Here is a 22,400-nt window from a genome sequence, read left to right on the forward strand (position 1 = left end):
TGTCACAATAAAAAATATATATTATTCTAGATAAAGTTTGACAGAAACAAAATTATTTGTTTGTGTGTGGTAAGTGAGGTGAACTGTCAATGGCCCAGCAGTTAAGTTGAGTCCCCAGGGTGTTGGCATGGATCTGCAAACTCACACTGCAGCACTGAACCTACAGAGAGCATCAGCAGATCATGCTGCACATCCTCACAATCACTTCCTACACACATTAGTATCAGCAGATCTAAATGAGAAAAACAGGCATTAGCCCGTTATCCCCACGTTACATGCATAACCTTATAATTAAGTGATGCTTCAACATATCATAAAAGTTATAAGCCTCATTTACTATTACATTTAAAAAAAAAAAAAAAAAAAAGAGTCCCTCTGATAATGGTGAAACGGCTATTTCTGCGTAGCCAGTACTTTTGTGAAGCAAAGATATCTCTTTAAACAGAGTGTGAGCTGGTGCTGACTAGTGAATTTCCCTCCCTCCTATAAAAGCCAGCACTCCCCCTCGTGCTGCAGTCAGTCCTCCTCCGGTCCGCTCAACATGAGTTTCATGGAGCATCACTTCTTTGGCCCGGGCTCGTACCGCAAGGCACGGCCCGCCGCCTCCGTGTCCTCCAGCGGCTTTCACTCCCAGCGCCGCCGCCTCACCTACAGCCAGCCACCCTCCATCGACAGCCTTGAGACCTTTAACGGTGACATGATGAGGAGGAACGAGAAGGAGATCCTGCAGACCCTGAACGACCGATTCGCCGGATACATCGACAAGGTGCGGAACCTGGAGATGCACAACCGCAACCTGGAAGCAGAAGCAGAGGCTCTGCGGCAGAACCAGGCCGGGCGCTCTTCAGTAGGGGAGCACTACGAACGTGAGCTGGGGGACCTAAGGGGTCTTCTACAGCAGCTTACAGGGGAGAAAGCCTGTGTGGCTCTGGAGCACGAGCACCTAGAGGAGGACATACAGCACCTGCGGGCAAGGCTGGAGGATGAGGCGCGGAACCGGGAAGAGTTGGAGGCTGCCGCTCGTACCATGAAGAAGTATATAGAGGAGTGCCGACTGGCGCGTCTGGAGCTGGACAAGAAGCTCCGTGCCCTGGAGGAGGAGGACGCTTTTCTAAAGAAAAACCACGAGGAAGAAGTGGCAGAGCTCCTCGCGCAGATTCAGGGAGCACAGGTGAGCTTTGATGTGCGAGACTCGCTCAAGACGGACGTCACCGCGGCACTGCGAGAGATCCGCGCGCAACTGGACACTCACACAAGCAGGAGCTCAACGCACGCAGAGGAATGGTTCAAGGGTGAGTAAAGTCAAACAAGTTTGACTAATGTTCTAGTTTGAAATCACTGTGAAATTCTCACGTGCAATTTGCTTCTTTACAACGATGGGCGTAATCTCTGTCCATGGTGCTGAAGTTTAAAATCACACCTCTCTTTGGATTTGTACTTTCAGATATGATACCCTAAACTATTTAACTTTTGAGCTTGATGACGGCAATAAAAACAAAAGTATACTGAGAATGTTCAATTACCACTTGTAATATGGGTGTAAAAAATGACTTTCAGTTACAGCCAGCACTCCAGGAAAGAGATAGCACACTGAGAGAGTCATTGTTTTCTCACTTTCTCAGTGGGGAACTGTTGACGTGTCTTTGCTTTACCTCTCTGTGGCTCTAACCTTTAGACTAAAAAAAAAACAACCCCAAAAAACAGACATGTTTCAAGGTCACTGTTTGTGGTGGGCAGACAGATCGGATTAACAAATGCTTCTTCTCTGGGCTCATGCATCTATTGCTGTCCTGTCGTGACTGAGATTAAAAAGAGTAGGCTATGGGTGCAGATATAATATATTGAAGCCAGGCAGTAACAAAGACCTAATTGTTTCTATACCCTCTGGGAGATTCCTCTTCTCAAGTAAGATCTCCTGACGACAGCTGCTGACCATGGTGCTATACCCAAATACACTATTGACCACTTTGAAGGCCAAGAAGGCTTATATCTCTGCAGGTGCAGCTATGCAGCTGTTTAGCTGCATGCAACAGAACTTAATGAGCTATAGATTGACTTGTACTGTACATCTGCAAAGTGACTTACAAAGCAGAGAAAGGTGCCGACAGAGTGACCCTCTGTGTGCTGTCTTGCTGACTGCAGCAGTGAGGTTCATTCATGTCTTTATTAGGCATCAAGCTGAGTCAGACCTCTGACTGACAGATGGACACTGTCAAGGTTAGCAGGACTTCCAGTGGTGATTGCCTGCTCTCTGAAGCCCCGTGTACTGGAGGACTGGAGAACAGATTTAGGATAGAGAAGACAAAGTTACGTATTTTTTCTTCAGTATATGCATCTTAGGTAAGACTATTTTAAAACAGGGGCCAGTCAATGTATGACACAGCAAATTGGATTTCTAATATGTATTACTGCTTTTGCTTGCTTCGCTGCAGTGCGCATGGAGCGTCTATCCGATGCTGCGAGGTCAAACCAGGATGCAATCCGTGGGAGTCAGGAGGAGATCGGAGAGTACCGCCGTCAGCTCCAGAGCCGCACCATAGAGCTGGAGACTCTCAAAGGAACCAAAGAGTCCCTGGAGAGACAACGCATGGAGTGTGAAGACAGACACCATGATGACCTCAACTCACTACAGGCAGGATATTCTCACAAACGCCTATTTTTTCTCATGCGCATTCATGTCTGTTCATCAGCAGAACTTTTAACTTGTAGCTCAACATCTTTTCATTTTGCAGGAAACAATCAATCACCTGGACAATGAGCTGAAAACAACTAAATGGGAGATGGCGAGTCAGCTGAGAGACTATCAGGAGCTGCTGAATGTCAAGATGGCTCTAGACATTGAAATTGCTGCCTATAGGTTGGACATGGTTGAAAGCACATAATTATATTTAAAATATAGCTTCTTAGTTTTAAAAATGTATCGATGTTTTCACTGACTGCATGTCTTGTTTAAAACAACAGGAAATTACTGGAGGGGGAGGAGAACCGCTTCGTGTCAGGAGGTAGTCCGTTCTCTTACCTGGAAGGCAGAATGTCCACCCACTATAAAGTGAAAGGAGAGGAGATCTCAGACACCGTCATTGTGGAGGAGCAGACGGATGAGACCCAGGTGACAGAGGTGACAGAGGACGCAGATGATGAGGAAGAGGAGGAAAAGAAGGAAGAGGAGGAGGAAGAGGAGGAGGAAGGTGAGGAAACCAAAGATGAGGTGGGAGAGGGCGAAGAAGGAGAAAACAAGGAGGAGGAGGAAGAGGAGGAGGGTGAAGAAGAGAAAGAGGAAGAAAAGGGAGAGGAAGAGGAAGCAGGCGAAGAAGAGGAAGACAAATCAAAATCTCCAGAGAAGGATGCATCCCCTCCTTCAAAATCCCCTCAACCTAAATCCCCTGCTGTCGAATCCCCACAAAAATCACCAGAATCTAAATCACCAGCAGCCAAATCCCCGATGCCCAAATCACCCGCCAAGTCGCCTGCAGCCAAGTCTCCTGCAACCAAGTCTCCTGCAACCAAGTCTCCTTCAGGAGATGAGTCAAAGTCACCCGCAGCGAAGTCACCTCCATCTAAATCACCTGTATCTAAATCTCCTCGCCCCAAGTCCCCTGAACCAAAGTCTCCAGAAAAGGAAAAGGCCCAGCCTGCTGCTGCCAAAGAGACCCTGAAAGAGGAGAAGAAAGAGCAGAAGGAAGAGCCTGTCAAGGAGGAAAAGAAGGAGAAAGAGCAACCTGTGAAGGAGGAGAAGAAAGAAGAGCCCAAGGAGAAAGAACCAGAGAAGTCTGAACAACCTCATCTTAAAAAAGACACAGAAGCAGACGACAGTACAAAACCTGTCCCTGCTAGCAAACCTGCCGAGGAAAAACCATCCCTCAAGTCTGAGCCGAAAGATAGCGCTCCCCCCGCCAAGGAGGAGAAACCCGCTGCTCCTAAATCAGAGGCCAAGCCAGAGGTAAAGCTTACTTCTAAACCCCAGCCTGAGAAAACAGAGAGCAGCAAGAAGGAAGAGAAGAAGTCAGAGGAGAAGACTGTGCCTCCAGCAGAACCCGAGAAAGCTGAGAGCAAGAAAGAGGAGAAGAAGCCAGAGGAGAAGAAGCCAGAGGAGAAGAAGCCAGAGGAGAAGAAGCCAGAAGAGAAGAAGCCAGAGGAGAAGAAGCCAGAGGAGAAGAAGGAGGCTAGTAAAGAGGAGAGTAAAGAGGCAAAGGAAGGAGGGAAGGCTGAGAAATCATCTGGCACTGAGTCCAAGGAGAGCAAGGAGGAGAAAGGCAAGAAGTAAGATGAACATGCTGCTTTCAAGGCACCAGAAGAGGAGATGCCAAAGAACTATGAATGCTAAGGTATAGAAATGACCAAAAGCAAAGAAGGCGATGGTATGTAAGCAATAGTGATTTCTGTAGCAAATAATCCCGTGCTCCTTAAGTATGGCCACTACACCCCTTCCCCTATGCTTCTGATGTATGATTGTAGTGAATGCAGAATGCTCAAAACTCATTATCTGAATGTGACAACTGCCCTTAATCAATTACAAGTGCATTTAAACTGAATCCCACTGACAGGGACAGTAGAGGCCTGCTGTATCTACACAAGCCTTCAAGGGTAGAAATGTCAAAATTATGTCAAGCTTAAGATTGTGAGATATATTATATATATAAAATGTATATTTAACAGATAAAAATGTCTATTATATTTACTGATACACGAGTTAGAAAGACATGAATGTTGCTTGTTGTGCACCTTAAAATGCAGCTTCTTCTGACAGGTAAGCTGTAGCATCTCACTCCTCTGGTCTGCAACGCTAGGACAATGATGACTGTGCTATGTATAACTACTGAGAATATGCAATATGAAACTGATGAATAAAGAATACAAATATCAAACACAAAAGGCTTTTCTCAATCTGTGTACAACGCAAAAAAAAAACCCCATCGGCTGCATGTTAACTCGAAGTGAAGATTTATGTTTTGAGACGAGTCATCCAGAGGTGCGAGGCTGAAAGGTAAATGCTGCACTGCATTGCGGCTGAGGAGAGCAAGCTGTACTCACCCAAAACAGCCACCGCACCCTGCCTCACGTCCCAGAGTCCACACTCATGTATAAATCAGGAGCAGAGCTGCTGGCACACACTGAACACTCAATTTTACATTTGTCTTTTCCTGATACGGCTCACTAGAAAAAGAAAAGGTCCCACTCAATCTTTTTTTTTGAACAATTCGTGGATACCTCCTAATCTTCCCATTTCTTAAAAGGAATAATAATTACCTTTATGACCAATGATGCATTGGGCTGATCCTTTGTAGACTGAAGACTTTAATTCTGAAACAATGCAATGACTCACAGCAGCATTTGGGCTATTCATAGACTTCTACAGAGGAGGTGCTGCTGTATTAATTGTCTTTAATGAGTGCAGCATCTCATGTGAAATGTTTTTTATTTTTACATCGTCTGTAAAACAAAAGAGCAAAGACTTCAATTGATTAAATAAAACAGTTTTATTATTACTGACATTGGACTACTTTGGCTGACATTGGGAGGCTTTCTCTTCCATCATCAGTTCTGCCTTCAAATGCAATCACATCCAATCTGATGGATGGCTTCCTTTAAAAGGATCAGTGGCCACTGCATAGGTCAGTGGTTGGAGGTTGTTTTGCTCTTGCCAGTTTGTTCTTTGATTTACCAACAACTTTTACTCACCAGTTTTTTGGGCTCAACATTTTTGTCCTTTATGAACGTAATTGTAAAAGTCTCATTTATTTACGTCTTGCTCCTTGAAACACACGCACTATATTCTAATTATCCGTTAACTCTTAACAAGAATCAGGATCAGCTTGCATTCTGTTAGATTTGGACTCCAATATGCAAGAAAAACTTTTTTTATGGCTGTAAGCTGATCATTACTTAAAAGTAACCTTAGAAGTAAATGACACCATTATCCCAGGGGAAATAAACAGTTATTCTCTCATCTCTGCACCAAAGATGAAAAAAAGAAAGGTCAATGGCTAACCCAGATATTATATTCTTCAACAAAATTGTCTGGCGAAATGACTCAGCTCAATGTTGCACTGAACCACGGTGGCATCATAATCAGGGAGAGCAGACTGCACCTATAAATAGAGCAGCAGAGCGAGAGGGAGGGAGAGAGAGAGAGAGAGAGAGAGAGAGAGAGAGAGAGAGAGAGAGAGAGAGAGAGAGAGAGAGAGAGAGAGAGAGAGAGAGAGAGAGAGAGAGAGAGAGAGAGAGAGAGAGAGAGAGGTGAGGGAGACAGAGGAGATGGGCGGGAAAACTAATCATGGATGACAGTTTCAAATAGACCAGATACACACTCATTCAAGAAAATAACACTTTATTTTCAATTTGTGAAGACCTAAAAAAAAGACACTTTGGAAGAAAAGAGTCACAAAGGTAAGTTTGAGGGAGACTGAGTTGTAAATTACAGACACATGGACAGAGGATTAACGGTGGCTGAAGAAGCCCTGAGGGTGGTTGTACTTGAACGGCTTCAGTCGATTTGGGCCCCTGAGAAAGAAAGTGAGACGTCAGAGAAACAGTCAATTTGTACCAACAGTTAATCAGTGTCTTATTTGTAGATAATAAGTGATTCTAATGACTTGTGTACCTGACAGTACGTAGGCACATTTTCTCTCTGGGAAACTCTCGTGGCCCCTCCACGCCAACATCTTGTCCTTCAGTCTCTAAATACACATCCAGGCAGACACACAGGCGGGAGATCTGATTGGTCAGGAGCTGGTGTCCTGGCCGTGGACCCTGCAGTTCATTTTTGAACACATTGACCTCGCTCTCCATGGCCTAAAAAAAGGAGCAGATGATTAACTTAGATGTGAGGAAATACCCTGCGATTGGGCAACTTCTCCCATTTAGGAGTTACTGTAAGTGATTGATTTTTTGGGGGGGGGGTGCTTCTTACTCGAAGGTTGTCATCGGTGCTTCCACTGCGCTCTCCCTTCCAGCTGAGAGACAGGGAGAAGAGGGGGGAGATTTCTGGGTACCGGGGACTCAGCACCACAGCGGCCTGGAGACGAGCTGAGGAAGAAGAAGATCAAGGAGTTGGTTTTCACGAGAGAAATTAGTCAACAACTTTCCAACTCACTAATCAGTGCTAGCTACTACTTACCTGTGCCCCTCTCTAACACACTCATGAAGTAGAGGTCGGTGTCCTTTGCGAGCCCAGCATCAGTGACATGACGTGTATACGGCAGAGTCTATAGATACAGACAAATTGCATTATGCCATATGTGCTGTAAGAGGTGTATTTTGGAACAGATGATTCTAGTGAAGTTCATGTGTTTACCATGTAATCCTCATAGGTGATGGTGTTCCACTGAGCTAAATGGGAGACGATCTTGGCAGGGAAGAGGTGCTGACACTCACTGGACACCGGGATGATGCTGTGCTCTGAGGACATAAGCACATTAAAAAACAAAAATGTAAGACATGATTATGTTTTACAAAGGAGTACTGAATGTGTGGCTGTTAAAAAAATATCCTATACCTAAAGAGGCAAACTGTTTTTGCAAGGCCAATCGGGACTGCACTCGTCCCCTCAGCAGCTTCATGGTGCTCTCCATTTGACTGGCACTCAGTGAACTGCCAGCACACACGCCCTGCATAATCAAAAACATAAACACACATGATGGAGCTATAACACACGGGATTCAGCTCAACTGGGATTTTAACTTTACACACACCTCTGAAGTTTCATTGGGAAAATTGAGTCCTCCCAGACTCTGCACCCACTTGTAGGGGTGACCGAGCTCCTCCAGATAATCAGCAAAGCAAACGATCCTGAAGGGAAATTAGAAATTAATTCAGCTTGAATCGTATTAAACGTGACAGGAGACACAGCATCTTCCTTTATTAAAACACTCACCCGACTTTATCAAACTGGTAGCGATTAGCTGGGTTGGGAGTCTCTCGTCCAAGGTCGCCGGTGTAGAGGCAGCTGAGCAGAGTGTCAGCTTTCAGCAGATCCCTGCAAAAGAAGCCATAATTAGACTCTTCTGTCAGACACAAAGAGGAAGGCTGGTGTTCAGCTCCATACACACCCTGCACTGATGGCTGTGTTTAGGTCTGAGGAGGTGGAGACCTTGGTCTTGACAGTCATGATGTTCAGGTTCATGAGGTAGAAGAAGTAGAGATGGAGGATGCTGCCTTCTGTGGAGACATGATGGATACCACAAGTCAGAACCCCTTCTACATCTCTTAATTGAGTCTCACATTAAGCGGCCCCTCCAGGGTTTACTTTACTCAGAGAGCAATAACGAGGTGTGGTCACGATGGGAGCGAGCAGCACCCAGGGGATACATGGACTATGCTGATGGTTGTCTTTCAAGCTTCACTGTCAGCAGGCTCAGTGAACACAGAGACACTCTGTCACTCACAGGTACAGACACTGCTCAGTTTTTGCTTTCACTGCCATTAACTGGACACTATAGCAGTGAAGATAACAGGGAAGAGGGGGAGGAAATAAAAGCACAAGTTACAGATGAGGAAATGTGCTTACAGCATGTGGTAGCTGCTGCAGACCTACAGTGCTGCAGACCTACAGTGCTGCAAACAGCCCCCCCCCCCCCTCCCCCCTTAGGAAGAGTTAAGCCTGCAATGCAGATCTCCCTTTTGTCTGTCACTATTCCTTTTGCTGCCAGCAGAGGGAATAGGAGGGTCAAGTGGTGTCATGACATCCAAGCAGAGTCGGTCACTCGTCTTTTTCTTTTTTTTTTGGATGTTCTACGTGTGTCGGCGGTGTACAGTTAGCATCATATTCAGGGCAGCTAAAGTTAAATTACCCCAGCTGACTGTAAAATACCCGCTTTCAAGAGAAGGCGTGTGTCTGGGTGCACAGAATAAAGGGCTGTTATGTGCAGACGTAAAAACCTTTTACTCGCTAAGAATGTAAACACTGTTACCTTTACACTTGAGGTCTAAGCAGAGGGACAGAGGGTGCCTCTTCAGCATCTCTCGTCTTTTGTCGTCCAGCTGGCCTCCTGTAGTCGGCCTTCTCCTCTTCTGTCACACAGGCGAAAAAAAAAAGAAAAAAAAAGGGGAAGCAAAACAAAATGCATGTTTGACATTGTGGCATATCAAGTACATAAATAAAAAATACTATTCATCATCATGTTCCAGTTGTTCACAAGAGTAATACAATAGTCAATTAACATCTCTGGCTTTTTAGCCTGATGCTGGAACAGTTGAAAGGAGGAGACTAGAATTAGAAAGAAAAGTCGTGTTTTACGATGTACTGTTACATACAGACGTTCAAAGTTCACAACACAAAACATATATTCCCAAGTATTGAGAAGACATAACATAAAATCTGACAAAAATAACAAGCACTGAGTTGGTGCTGCTGAGCGAGCATGCAGGACAAGCGCTCAGGTTACAGTCACCCAGACACTCCAGGAAAAATTGGCATTCGCCCTCAGATGCAGAAAGGGATCAATAACTGCTCTCCAACCCATCACACCACAAAGTTTGACAGCTAAGGCTCCTGGGATTCAGTTTGTGTTTCCGCTGCACAGCCCGGTATGTCAAGAAATCGCTGAACTCTATGACCTGAGAGTGTGTGTGTGAGTGAGAGAAGTAAAGCATAGCCTGAGACTCACTGTTTTCTCTTGCTCCTCCTCTGCATCAGAGTCACTCTCATCATCTAGACAAAAACAGAATCATTTAACAGATTATTTTGGTTGTCGAGGACGAATTTCTCAAAAGTAAGACATCTTGAAAGAATAAATAAAACAAATAAGGGCAGAATAACAAACGTGTACCCTGGGAATCATCTGGAGGTTTGGACAGGGCCTTGGCCTCATCCACATCGCCGATGATTGAGACGCTCAGGTTCTTGTCTATAAAAAGGGAGACAAAAACAATTACAGCTGGCATCCTACTCAGAAAATGTTTCATTATGAAACAAAAAGTAAGTTCTTCACTTACCACAGGCCTGACCATAGGCATTAGCTTGAACAAATAGAACGTAGAGAGGTGGAGGCAGGTGGCGAGCGACCTCTGTTTGTTTCTGAGTCTGCTCGAAAGGCATGGACAGATACTTCTGCACCGGCAGAGAGGCCTGTGAGAGAAGACGAAGCACCAATACAGGTGCAATCACAGCCGTTAAGACCTTTAGCTCAACGAAATCCCCAAAAAAATTTTGGGCTCTGCAGAACACTTTTCTCTTAATTCAACAGGAAAAAATGTAATGTCTTAAATATCTAATGTAGCTTCTGAGACTCACAACCTTCACAATACGGCACCCAAACAGTCATCATACCTGCATGATGGCATTGAGTCCAGGCTGCAGGCTTGTCAGATGTTCCTTTTTCACCTCGATGCTCTTCTGGATCTTCTCCTTTGTCGACTGTGACTCCTTGTATTGCACAGCCAACCTTATTCAAAACACAAACGTTCAACACGTGCAATCTGCTCCCCCCCCCCAAAAAAATAAATATGTGTGATATTGTATGCGTTATTAATGAGACCGCGGTGTGTGCCAGTCTGCTACCTCTTCCTCTGTTCGAGCTCCCAGTCCAGTCGAGCCAGCGTGAGTTGATGCGGATCTGTTTTTGTGACCTGAGGCTTGGAGATCTCCTGTGGAGCCTCCTGGTAAAACTCTTCCTCAGACACCAAGTCTATCTCCTCGTGCTTGGACCTGCGACAGGAAACAATCCGGTTCATTTAGCATTTGGAGATGGACTTGACTTATTGGTAAACCTAACGAAACACTTTCAGAACTTGGATGGTTAGGTCATTTCACATAATAAAATTAACGTCCATGAAACTGCCTGTAAGAAAAAAGGGACAAGTCATGGTGTTGATGTTTTTTTTTTAATGAACCATCAACATGTGAAAGACAACCAATTAGAATGGGTTGTGAGATTATTTTCCAACTAAATAAAATATATTGTACGAACTTGAACTCCAGACACTTGCTGATCTCCTTCTGAAGATGCATGACTTCATACAGCAGGTTTTGTAACTGAAGGTGCAGCACGTCCACTCTCTGCTTTGCCTGAAGAGAAAAAGGGAAGACTTTAGGCCGGTTTGCAAACGCAATCCCACAAAATATTCCTAAAGAAATTACAACCAGGATGCAGTAACAAATGCAGTTCAATGAGGAGGATTTGTGGCAGGATCCATATATTCCAAACAAAAACAAAGCCAGGGGTGTGCACCTTTTCTTTGCTGACAGAAGCAGCTTTAGCAGTGAGGTGTTAAAAGTAGAAACAAGGTGCTTGGAGCTCAGCTTGCCTTTTCCAATCAGCAAAAAAAGAGCTGCAGTGGCACTTTTTTCCAGCCAATAAATGGAAGACTGGCCTTAACTGGAGTTGTTATTTCTATGTATATCATTATTTTTTTACAACACGCTGTATTTGAGTCGTGTTGGACTTACCTCGTGTGTCTGGTCTCTGCCTTTTTTGAGTCTCATGTGAGCCAAACGGTTGAGTTTCTTCAGGTTCATGAAGTGGATACAACTCTGCATGCGTTTCTGCTCCACCTCGGCACACTGAGAACGGACAGAAGAGGTCAGACTTCATCATGAAGACAAAGACACAGAAAAACTTTGGGAAATATGCAGTTCATTGAATTTATCAACACAACACAGTTAAAGCGTATACATCATTAAAGATAGGATTAGGGCTGCAATGATTCCTTGAATCAATTGAGTGCTTCTATTTCTAAAAAGCCTTGAGGCGACTCGACGAGGTATCTTTGAGCTTTTATGTTAATATTAGGTTGGTATATTAATCCCTGCTTAGGCTATCAATAATTATACGCATGATGTGTCTCGGATCCTGACCACCACGGCTGCAGTAAAAACATAACAGAAACATCAGAAGCTACACTTTATAACGAGGCACTAGCACCATGACTTTTGCATTTACAGTTCATTAAGGACGTGTGATCCCCTCGGTTTTGGGGTCATTGTTGTCTAGACTTTGTTTCAACAGAAAGTTCTGGTTCGTAATTAAATGATGCACATCAAATGAAGTTAATTTATGTCTCATGAAAGAGTGGCTGCTTATATATGTTTCCTCTTCTTTCTTCTCCTTTTCATTCAAGATTTATGTTTCTATTGTTTTGTCAATTTATTAATTGAATTAAAAACTCTGATTTTTAAATCAAAAACTCGGAGCCTCCAGATCGAGTCAAAACAAACAATCAAGCACGAGCTGATGTTGTATTCAAGTTTATGTTCTGCTTGTTTAACAGTCGTTTGAGGTAGAGATATTCAAAACATACATGCAGAGAGGATTTGTATTGTAATTTGATTTTTTTTTATTTTTGTGTGTTTTAGCGCTGGGTAAAATCCCTTTACAAAATTCTCTTTGTAGGAAAAACCCCTGCTAGCAAGCTAGCATTGATGGAAAGCCCTGCATGAAATATGAGGGACAGGGCTTAACTGTACTTGCGGTACAGGCCAATGTTGTACCAGCCAACAAAAGTACTGGTTTTCAGTTGTGTAGATGTGTATCTTAAAGTATGCTTCTTACCCCATCCTTGGCGCCGTTGGCTTTAAGAGTCTGGATCTCACTCATAAGTGTGGCCAAACTCTCACATGACTCTTTGTACTGGAGGTAATCCTGCCCAGGGTCCCTGGCGTCCAGCTCAACCTCCTCGCTGTACACACGAGCATCCTGAGTGGAAAACAAATACAAAAACTGAATCAATATGTACAGTATATAACAAACCATTGTCACCTCCAGAAAGAATATTATAAAGGCAGCTTTTACAGTATTGCTTCGATGGTTTGAAAAGTAAATGATAGATAGATAGATACTTTATTGATCCCGAGGGAAATTCAAATGCCTTCATTCCCAATCACTGAACTACATTTATCCAATTCTTTTAATAGCGTTAGTCCTAATTTAATATAAGGGGAAACAATAACTTCTAAAACTTATTGTTTATCTATATCCCTGTGCTTTAAAGTGCTACATTTTTAAACTAAAGAAAAAATAACAAAAAAAGAACAACATGGTTAATAACTGTAATAAACAATTAAGTAAATAAAAAAAACACGCCAGGCTAGCTCTCCTTTGCCGTTTTATTTATACCAATATATTAATAACTTGGTCACTTTAAAGTGATATGTAAATCAGCTCCAGGTGCCTGGACTTTAACCCCATCTCCTCCTCCTCTTTGTGTAAACTTTCTTTCTTACGTGCTGCTCTACGTCTCCTCGACCTCGCTTCATCTCTGGAGTTCCTCCTTCACTGCGGACAACCTTTGACTTTCTCTTCTTTAAGGCGTCCGACGACATGACTGGCTGAGTAAACACAGGAAAGTATGAAGTTAAGAAAACGAGAAAACATGAAGTTACATACGTACAGATTCACAGTGTTTCATACACGAGCAGTGTAGCTATGTGATCAGCTAAACGGCTAACAAGCGTAAGCCTTTCGGTTATAAAGGTTTTAAATATGAAAAAAAATCAATCAAATCAATATATAGAAAATTAGCTTGTATATAGATCAATATTCACATACCTCTGTGATACCAAAACACGAATGAAGTGATAATTTTGTGCGCAAATGCACATGTACAGGACACTTTTTGTTTCACCGCAAAGCTCCAACTAGTAACGGAAGCCGTGAAGTGCCAAACCTCAGACCGGATAGACTAAAGGAAGAAGCACTGCCACCTACAGGAAGATAAATGTAAATAACTTTATGTATACATGGTAAGTTATGATCACAATACATGTTAAAAATGAAATAAAAGTACTTCTTCTGCTCATTTCTATTAGCACAATAGTATCTATTACAATCTAACTAAATAATAAAATAAGTTACGGGACACAAAATTCCTATACCATGACGAAGAGAGGCCATGCAATGTCATGTTCCAGATAAATACCAAAAATATATAATTTTTTTAATGTACATACAAAAGATATAAGATGTTTATACTATCATTTAAGAAATTGTTGACTATTTAAAATGTACCATGTAAATAAAGTCTTCCCCTGGGTAGGGTTAGGCACCACAAGAAAATCTAGGTGCATTTCTTAAGTTAAATCTTTGCATGTTAAATCGGAATAATAAAGCAACATAGCAGACCACATAGTTCCAAAACGATTTATTCACAGTTTGAGTGTTGACAATTGAAAGATGAAAAATGTACAAAGACACATGACAAGGGTCAGCAAACTGAAGTTTCATAAAAAGCAAACATTATCTATTACACATGACAGACTAATCAAGCAGTCAGTCCAAGCTCACTTGGCCATATCTATCAGACTCTGCAAAGAAGTGGGCACCCAAGTCTTCTCTCCTTGCACAAACACAACCCCTCTGTCTATGTAGATGACAATACGGCCAAATGTGTACAGCTGCTTGCCCTCGTGCCGTTTGGCCACTAAAGGCATGAAGACGATGTTGTTCTCCTCTGCCTTGGTCTGGATGAGATCTTTAAAGTTTGTCGGCACACCAGCACTGACACCTCTGTGGGCCACACTCTCTGCATCTCTGCGCTCCTGCATGGCTTCATACTGGAAATCCTTGCGTCTTTCTGTCTGGGTAAGATATGCAATATTCTCTCTTGCACCTGGTTGCATGTATCCACCTGTGAAAATGTCAAGAATTAATACTTTGGAACAGCAGAGAAAAGAAAAAGAATGCTTTTCTGTAGAGTTCATCATTTTGTTTTCTTCTGCTGTGATACCAACCCATGCCTGAAGATACTGCACGGTTCATGATGTCCAAAGCTTCATTGAATTTATCTTTAATGAGCGGCTGTGCCAACAAGGCGTCACTTAACGTGTTTTTCCAACCCAAATACCATTTAGTGATTTCTTCATAGTTAGGACTGTTGCTCAACCATGAACACAGGACCTATATTCAACAAAAAAGACAGTGAAATTAATTAATCACTTTAATTAAAAGAGTACAAAACAAACCTTGCTTAGACAATCTCAATTACTACATTTTGTTTATCTACAGTTTACCATGTTGGTTTATTCACAGACCTGCAGCCACTTTGTGAAGAAGTTTTTATCCAGCAGGGACACGAGGCTGGAGGGGGACAGCATACCCTCCCAATCCATCACCCAGTTAAACGGCTCCATCTGCTGCTGATGTGGATTAATAACCAGCTCTTCCAGACACAGAGCTGAAGAGTGAAATGGAAGAGAACAGAAGGCAGAGTAAAAAGTAAAAACGGAGAAGGATAATACTGCAGGGTAATTAACATACATTGTTACGGCTGACGTCTAAAGACTCACCCAGTTTTGGGATGATGTTTTTCACCATGAAGGCCTCCCATGCACCAGGTGTGAAAACATCTTTCCACGGCTGCAGGATGAGTCGGGCTGAAGCATCACTGGGATGCCACCTCTGCAGGGCATTGGACAGCTTACTTCTGATTGGTGGGTAAAGAGGCTCCAGACGAGAGTGGAGCAGAGGCAGCCATGGGTGGATCCAGGAGTGGATGGGCACTGTGTCAGTTAAAGGGTTCCAGTTATCCACCTACACAATAAGAAAACAGTCAGCAGTGTGGAAAGTCAATCAAGGGAAAGTGTAAAAAACAAGGTGATTTGTCAAAGTAAGACTAAGGCAGTGTTGTAGCACTCAAGTTCAGAACACAGACTTCAGCCCTGATTTAAAGAACTTGTGACTTGACACAGGCTTGTGCTCTGATGACTCGGAAAAAGGGATGTGGCACAGCACTGTTACTTCACTAATAATGACAATTTTAAGACACGACAACAGAGCCGCTCTGATTCTTATGTTATGTATTTACAGCTTTTGTAAAGAGCTTCTCTAATCTTTAATTCAGTCATTAATTAATACCACATCATTAATCAAAATAAAAATCACCTTCAACATAACTTACAATAATTGAATGAGCACTTGTTTTTTTTTTTAAAACAACATCACCTCATCTAAGACCAACATAAAGTGTGAACATTAAGCCAGTGTCACAATTTAGCCTAGAAGCATTTAACATCAATAAATTAATGAGCTTAAGTTAAAGCAGCTCAGACTTTACTGGGTTTTTTTGGGGGTGACATAGACTTGATTCCTACTTAAGAACTGGGAACTCGAGACTTGACTCAATCTGGAGGTTTGGTGACTCGACAACAACACTGTCTTATGGTCACATTGTGTAAGCTCATCTCACCTCTCTCTGAAGCCGCGGTAAAATCAGCTGCTCCAACATGTGATCCAGGATCCACAGCGGGAGAAGAGGTGCCCACATTTCGACACAGTCAACCATTGGCCCTACGACACGCGGCTGCCAGCCTGACACACACGACCGCATCACTGGGACCCACACTTCCCATAACAGTCTGTATCAACAAAATAAGAATAGCAAAGTGTTCCACTTATCATTTATAAATGAGCATAGCTTGATATGTTTGTGTGTTAAAAATGACCTGTGGTAAGGGTCCATGTTAGAATCCGGAGTGCTGGAGTGGAGGTCTCTCGATTCAAGTATTGCTCTCCACTGACCAATGTCTTCCAGACAATAAGAACTATCCTGAAATGATTTAAAATAAAAGGTCTCAGAAAATGGTTCTGCAATAATAATAATAGTAAAGAAAAAGACTAAACAAATTATCCTCCAAAAACCTTGCAGGAGCGTACCTTCAGAGGGTCCCAGGAGCGAAGTTTCTCTTTGAGTAGGGGCTGAACGACGGCTACCGCCAAGTCTGCCAATCCCATAGTCTTGTATTCTTCATAATAGTCTGTTTGTAAAGTCTTAAAGATCCGAGCACACTCCTTGAGGTAGAAAAGAAGAAAATGGAACAATTAGCTATACGGTAGTGATAACAGCACAAATACTTAAACAGCCGGCAGCTGTGAGTCTTTGTGGATTTACTGTATGTGCACCTGCACTGTGGGTCCCTCCCCTGGTGCCATCTCTTCAGAAGGAAAACGCTCCACCAGGGCCAGAACAGCCTCCATTCTCTGGATGGCATCTTGCTCTGCGTCCAGTCTGCTCTGCAGTGCTCGAGATTCATGGCTCAGAGACACAACTACATCTTTTTCATGCTGCAGACGTCTGGCAGACTAGAAGAGCGGGTGATGAGACAGCAAAATCAACAGCTAGTCAGTATGTGGTAACTGAAGAAGTAGCACAAGGATTCATAGAAAACTTTCTACTGGAGCATGCATTATCTTGATAAAGCCAGAGACAACAATTGTTAATTATAGACAAATATTTGTGGTCATGTCATACCTGTAATATGTCCTGTTCTGTGAGGTCTATCAGGAGCTGCAGGTTATGCTCCAGTTCAGGAAGAGCAAAACCAGATCCCCTCTGGTCCTGAGTTGACAGGCTTGGTGGACCTTCATCTGGAACACTGTGCTTGTTGGTCATCTGGCTGTAACTGTAATACACCTTTTGCTCTCTTCCAGTCATATCAATTACCTATGGTTTGAAGAAAACATGGAACATGAATGAGGACTGCACTGTGTGGAAACTGACATTTAAACTTACCGAGGCCTCTCAAACCTAATACAAACAGGACATTTCAATACAAAAAGTGTAAGCATTAAAGCCATAGTGCCGCCCTGAGGTCAGAGACAAAAGACGTTAAGATGAATGTTCTCAAACATACCTTAACCTGTGCCAACTCTCCAGCAGATACTGCTGCACTGCGCGCCGCCAGCTTGCCTTTAGCCTTCAGCTCATCCACAGTCCTGTAGGAGTACTTTGGTTTCTTCTTTCCTCCAGGGCCTGTTGGATCCTTGCGCCACTGACCCAGCTCCTTCTGAAACTCCTACAGAGGAAGAGACATTTGGAAAAGATTTATAAAAAAAAAAAAAGAAAAACTTTGGCGCATCGTTTTAAATTTCACTTAAATTAAGGGGCAACACACCTTTTCCTCCTCTTCCTCCGAGTCGACAACAGGGAAATCCTGAAGACTCTGCTTGGTTCGCTCATTCCCATAAGCTCCCACCGCTCCCTTTCCTTTACGAAGCTTTGCCTCAATGGGGTTTATAATACCTGCAGCAAAAGAAGGTGCAATTTTAAGAATAAAATATACCTGTTCTACAATGTTGTAAAAACATGATATTAAAATAATATTAATAACATCACCATCAGGCAAACCCACCTTGAGCATTCTTCCCCAGACCTTTCCCTGGTTGGTAACCCATCTTCTGCAATAGTTTTTGTCCAATTCCTTTAGTGTGCTTCTCCCAGCTACCAATACCTTTACCAGACTGTATGCCACCTGCAAATCTCTGAGACTGGTTTCCTCTGAAATTACCCTACAAAAAAAACAAACTTGTGTTTGACAGGACAGGTTTATAGAATTCACTGCCATGGGTTTAAACAGTGCACCACAATATGTACCATCTGGAGTTTTTTTGGTGCAGTACTACGAGGAGGCGGAGGGGCTGAAGGACCATCATCACCAGACTCATCAGAATCACCTCCCCTTTTTTGTTGTTGCTCTTTCTCCTCAGCTGCAGTCTTGCGCAGACCAGCACTCACAAAGTTCACTGGAGCGCTGTAGTCTTTAGATCTAGAAAAAAATACAACAATCAGTTGTTTTCGTTAACAACCACTTTATACCCACATTTAGTGTTTCTGCCGACTATTGGAGTGACAAAGATACATTCTGTTCTCTTTTAATCCAAGATTGCTTCCTGTTCAACATCCGTGAAACTGAGATCGTTTTAAAATCAGGCAAAAGATGGAAAAGATTGGGAAAAAATGTTGATATTACAGAGATATTTTAGCAGTAAAAGAATATGCCAATGCATTACTTCTTTCCTCCAAAGCTTGGCCTCTCGTCTTCATCTGAGTCCTTGTCAGCCCAGATTCCGTAGGTGGCCTGGTCCTTTGTCTGTCTGTGTCTCCGGCGGTCTGGGTTGAACTCATTGGCCAGGTCCCAGTCTGTCACCTCAAAGTTCTCCATCTCCACACCGTCCTCCTCCTCCTCTCCTCTCCGCCCATATAGATGGGACATTGACATCTCTGGATATCACAATAAACACAACACCAACATTCAAGGTAGTTTAAAAACCCAAAGGGAGCTGCTACACCAAATGTCACATCCATAACAACCAAGATATTTGTAAATAAAAACCACCAGCGGTGTCTGAAAACTGGCGAGCACATCTAACACGCTCGTTGATGTACACATTTCATTGTTAACCATGACATCCAAGTCCATCCAGTTTTATCTACCGAACATGCTTCGTAACTTTAATCGTATGGTAAATGTATTGAGCGGTTAATAAGAAGGCCACAGATAAACACGTTAACTCACAAAGTATTAAAAGAATGATCTCAAATATAAAGGAGCAGGTTAACACTTTGTTTCATCTCAATAAACACATGTAAACAACTCGACGGATAAATCTCCCTCTGTTTGAAAACTCCACATGAAGACATCACAGGCTAATGTAAAGTTCTGTTGTTTGCGTATGAGCATAGATACAAAACGTGTTGGTTTTTAACTCACCTCAACACTTTTACCACTTCACTGAGTATCAGAATCAGAATCTTTAATTACTTCTACCTGTAAAGAGAGAAAACACAGCAAAGGCTAGCTCGCAAACGTTTTCGTTTTTCAAACGACAGAAGAAGTACTTCCGGTTGTATTCCCCAAAACACTAGTGTGGTAACAAACTGTTCCCCTACCAATGTTTATCTTTTGAATTATTGTCTTCACATGTCTAAGCTACTGTATCTGGAGTGTGTCGAACAAAAACTATTTAAAAATATTTTTAAGCACATTAAGGGCTCAGGCATTACACCGGAAGAAAACATTGGTGTTACAGTCAGAATTGTCCGAGTAGTTTCGTTCTGCTGAACTGCAGCGGCACTTGAAAATTAACTAAGTTTTAAAAACCGTAACATTTATTTTAAATGTCTACAGTTTGTGTACATGGGTGACCAGTTACTGGCAGCATAAATGTCAGACTCCGCAGGTGAGTGGCAGGTTGCCCGGCGACGAAAAGGCGCTTCGCGGAGATCAAAATCACTTCACGTGCCATCAGATTCAACATGCTGTCAGGAGCAGCTGGATATCGGGAAAACCATCAAACGTATACGAGACACAGTGTAAGAAGTATATTTTGCAGCATTGCGTACCATATAATTTATTTTTCAGGTGTTATCACGTGTGTAATAACTCTTTCTGTCATAACTTTACAGGTCCGAGCTGAGATGTGAGACATTTTATCAGGAGTGGAAAGGTGAGATAAACATCAAATATTTATTTTGTCTGTGAAATAATTTAGGTTTCATCTGACCGATTCTCTTGTCTTCTTGGTTTTCAGAGCAGCTCCGACTGACAGGATCAGCATTCCTCTCAAAACCTCCTGAGAACAAGGACACTGAGAGCAGCATCGATGTTGAACCATATCAACAGCTGCAGTGTGTGTGTTATGGCCTTGGTTCCTTTTCCTCTTGTGTGTCTGCTCGCTACCAGCTGGCAATGTTGCTGCTGCTGCTAGATTCAGGACAGGTAAAGGATTTGCGACTAAATGTTCTCCAGGGGATGCTGCTCTAATAATAATGTCTGTCCTTCTCCATTTTAGATTCCACTGAAAAACTGTTCTGTCTATGATCCTGTCTTCTCCTCTGGTGAGAGGGATGTTTTGAGAGAGCTGGGGCTTTCTGTGCTCACAGAAAATGAGGTCAGTTTGTTGTCGGCTACTTATTTTATTTTCCTGCCATCCCAGGTGAAGGCGTTTTTATAAAGTAAACTTTGATTATGAAAGTTATTTTAAAGATGAGTTCCTTTTGTAAACCAGTTGTTTTGTACTAGAGATAGACATATTGTTGTTCATTATCAAGTGTGGAGTCTTTTATCAGTTGTTCACTATTGTTGGTCGGTCTTAAGAGTTTTCTACCAAAGGGAAAAAAACATTTCTATAATTTTTGACAGAATCTCAGATCAATAACTTGGAAAATACAAAAAAAAAAGACACTGAGAAAATTGTTGACAAACAAGTCAAAGCAGGCATGCTTTGACTTTACCTGCCTGTCTCTCTGTAATGTGCAGGAGGGGAAGCATTTTGCCACCAGGCCTACACTCTTCTACCTGATGCATTGTGGAAAAGCCCTTTACAACAATCTTTTGTGGAAGAACTGGAGCCCACAAGGTCTTCCTCAGTTAATTATCATTGGAAACAGCTTCAGTGGCATGAAGGAGAGGTGCGTATAAGACATGAAGAGGAGTGACAATGTTTAAGAGGTTTGGAGGTGAGGTGACGCTTTTTGTCCATCATCTCAACAGGACAATCGAGAGAGAGTTCACGTGTGACTACAGCTACATTTCTCAGACTGTGCCTGTGTGTTTGGAGACACAGCTGCCTTGTCCAGCCCGTCTGATTGACATTTTTAATGACACAGCCGTCATCACCTTTCCAAACTGTGGGCTTAACAGACTCCCACAATCCACCTGGGTGAAGCCACCTGAACCACAGTACCAACACTGCACTGATTTGGAGATCATTAGGCGGGAAACAACGAGCTGAATAGTTACACATAACATTGACAGAACTGTGTATTTTTTTTTATTGTTGTCATGGATACAAGCAGTTTTGAAATAAATAAGCTGTGCTTCAAATTGCTGAATACATCTTGTAATCCTCAACTGTTGTAATAGTTTGTCTCGAGGGCTCACAGAGAGGAAATATTAGCATTGAACGTTAATCCCCCCGCCCCCCTCTTGTTTCTAAAGATCATAACAGACGACCTACTTTCTCATCTTCTGCTGTGATTCGAATAATAGATGACATGGCACCACGGTGGGGTAGTCACAGGTTAATCCAAGTGTTTGTTCTTTCACAAAGCCAAATCCCATCAGAAATGCAAGGTGTGAAAGTTAGACACTGCAGTTCATCATCTTAAGTAATCCTTATGAGAATAGCTCATGTATTATTTTATGCAGGGTGGATCAAAGCATAGGTGAAGTTATAGGCAGTCTTCTTCAGAGGGCTGCTGTATGCAGTTCTGCACAGAGCCTATTGCAAAATAAAGGCATGTTGACACATGGACATCTTCCCTGCCTTTTCCGCTCCCTTTCTCTATCTCACTTGCTCAACCACTCCTTCACTGTACACAGCTGACGGGGTACAGCAGGAGGAGAGATGATGGAGAAAGTATTAAGAAAGGGAAGCATAAGAGAAGTTAGTCAAGTAAATTCGTATTAAATTCTGAAATAACATATTGGACAATTCTCTTCATCCACCCACCCACCAATACCTACGAGTTCAAAGCTCTGAAACTCCAATTTAACTTTTGGGAACTTCTCCTGTCACTGCAGTCTGGGGCCTGAACCTCCTTTATGTTTTTTGTGAAAGGTTCTCTGTTTTAGCATTTTCCGTCCTGTGAAACGTTTGTGGTGTTTTCCTAAATATTTCAGCATTTATGAGATATTTCTTATTTTCATTCAAAAAATGTTTTTACCTTCAAGGCCACCATAGCAGCGA

The 22,400-nt window shown here is 42.7% G+C and overlaps 4 protein-coding genes across 5 annotated transcripts; 2 read left to right on the forward strand and 2 right to left on the reverse strand.

Annotated features, from left to right (window-relative positions):
* Window positions 1–367: 367 nt before the first annotated feature.
* LOC306835561 (alpha-internexin-like) lies at window positions 368–4,872 on the forward strand. Its single transcript, XM_079362184.1, has 4 exons — window positions 368–1,292; window positions 2,433–2,632; window positions 2,733–2,857; window positions 2,962–4,872. Exons 1-4 carry the CDS (start codon window positions 542–544, stop codon window positions 4,262–4,264), a joined length of 2,379 nt encoding a protein of 792 aa, XP_079218310.1. The 5' UTR covers window positions 368–541; the 3' UTR covers window positions 4,265–4,872.
* Window positions 4,873–6,311: 1,439 nt separating this feature from the next.
* thoc5 (THO complex 5) lies at window positions 6,312–13,629 on the reverse strand. Of its 2 annotated transcripts, none has more exons than XM_079349306.1 (20): window positions 13,485–13,629; window positions 13,160–13,260; window positions 12,489–12,632; window positions 11,387–11,500; window positions 10,908–11,005; window positions 10,499–10,645; window positions 10,268–10,382; window positions 9,934–10,066; window positions 9,768–9,845; window positions 9,606–9,649; window positions 8,910–9,009; window positions 8,049–8,157; window positions 7,874–7,975; window positions 7,692–7,788; window positions 7,496–7,607; window positions 7,295–7,398; window positions 7,118–7,205; window positions 6,911–7,026; window positions 6,602–6,792; window positions 6,312–6,501 (listed from the first exon to the last, which is right to left on the reverse strand). In XM_079349306.1, the coding sequence occupies exons 2-20, from the start codon at window positions 13,256–13,258 to the stop codon at window positions 6,438–6,440; spliced, it is 2,055 nt and encodes a 684-aa protein (XP_079205432.1). In that variant the 5' UTR covers window positions 13,259–13,260; window positions 13,485–13,629; the 3' UTR covers window positions 6,312–6,437. The 2 variants fall into 2 exon arrangements, with proteins under 2 accessions (XP_079205432.1, XP_079205431.1); XM_079349305.1 differs by having other exon boundaries at window positions 13,160–13,264; window positions 13,485–13,628.
* Window positions 13,630–14,061: 432 nt separating this feature from the next.
* tfip11 (tuftelin interacting protein 11) lies at window positions 14,062–19,526 on the reverse strand. The gene is made up of 15 exons (XM_079348829.1): window positions 19,421–19,526; window positions 18,720–18,930; window positions 18,304–18,475; window positions 18,062–18,218; window positions 17,825–17,952; window positions 17,564–17,725; window positions 17,182–17,373; window positions 16,833–17,012; window positions 16,587–16,721; window positions 16,376–16,479; window positions 16,120–16,288; window positions 15,221–15,464; window positions 14,966–15,108; window positions 14,666–14,831; window positions 14,062–14,562 (listed from the first exon to the last, which is right to left on the reverse strand). The coding sequence occupies exons 2-15, from the start codon at window positions 18,926–18,928 to the stop codon at window positions 14,216–14,218; spliced, it is 2,508 nt and encodes an 835-aa protein (XP_079204955.1). The 5' UTR covers window positions 18,929–18,930; window positions 19,421–19,526; the 3' UTR covers window positions 14,062–14,215.
* A 342-nt stretch (window positions 19,527–19,868) lies between these two features.
* srrd (SRR1 domain containing) lies at window positions 19,869–21,555 on the forward strand. The gene is made up of 6 exons (XM_079350643.1): window positions 19,869–20,022; window positions 20,116–20,156; window positions 20,241–20,428; window positions 20,502–20,600; window positions 20,969–21,120; window positions 21,203–21,555. Exons 1-6 carry the CDS (start codon window positions 19,874–19,876, stop codon window positions 21,441–21,443), a joined length of 870 nt encoding a protein of 289 aa, XP_079206769.1. The 5' UTR covers window positions 19,869–19,873; the 3' UTR covers window positions 21,444–21,555.
* The last annotated feature ends 845 nt before the right edge of the window (window positions 21,556–22,400 follow it).

Source organism: Symphodus melops (assembly GCF_947650265.1).
Source record: "Symphodus melops genome assembly, chromosome: 1".
NCBI lineage: Eukaryota > Metazoa > Chordata > Actinopteri > Labriformes > Labridae > Symphodus > Symphodus melops.

Excerpts from the sequence above, each read along its gene's own strand:
- LOC306835561 (XM_079362184.1), top strand. The coding sequence starts at position 542 with ATGAGTTTCATGGAGCATCACTTCTTTGGCCCGGGCTCGTACCGCAAG. Across the intron at positions 1,293-2,432 it reads CGCAGAGGAATGGTTCAAGG|TGCGCATGGAGCGTCTATCC; the intron begins GTGAGTAAAGTC and ends GCTTCGCTGCAG. Across the intron at positions 2,858-2,961 it reads ATTGAAATTGCTGCCTATAG|GAAATTACTGGAGGGGGAGG; the intron begins GTTGGACATGGT and ends TTAAAACAACAG.
- thoc5 (XM_079349306.1), bottom strand. The coding sequence starts at position 13,258 with ATGTCGTCGGACGCCTTAAAGAAGAGAAAGTCAAAGGTTGTCCGCAGT. Across the intron at positions 11,501-12,488 it reads CCAACGGCGCCAAGGATGGG|TGTGCCGAGGTGGAGCAGAA; the intron begins GTAAGAAGCATA and ends GTCCGTTCTCAG. Across the intron at positions 7,976-8,048 it reads AACACAGCCATCAGTGCAGG|GGATCTGCTGAAAGCTGACA; the intron begins GTGTGTATGGAG and ends CTTCTTTTGCAG.
- tfip11 (XM_079348829.1), bottom strand. The coding sequence starts at position 18,928 with ATGTCAATGTCCCATCTATATGGGCGGAGAGGAGAGGAGGAGGAGGAC. Across the intron at positions 17,374-17,563 it reads GAGAGTTGGCACAGGTTAAG|GTAATTGATATGACTGGAAG; the intron begins GTATGTTTGAGA and ends TTCAAACCATAG. Across the intron at positions 16,722-16,832 it reads GGGAGGGACCCACAGTGCAG|GAGTGTGCTCGGATCTTTAA; the intron begins GTGCACATACAG and ends TTCTACCTCAAG.
- srrd (XM_079350643.1), top strand. The coding sequence starts at position 19,874 with ATGTCAGACTCCGCAGGTGAGTGGCAGGTTGCCCGGCGACGAAAAGGC. Across the intron at positions 20,023-20,115 it reads AAACGTATACGAGACACAGT|GTCCGAGCTGAGATGTGAGA; the intron begins GTAAGAAGTATA and ends ATAACTTTACAG. Across the intron at positions 20,157-20,240 it reads ATTTTATCAGGAGTGGAAAG|AGCAGCTCCGACTGACAGGA; the intron begins GTGAGATAAACA and ends CTTGGTTTTCAG.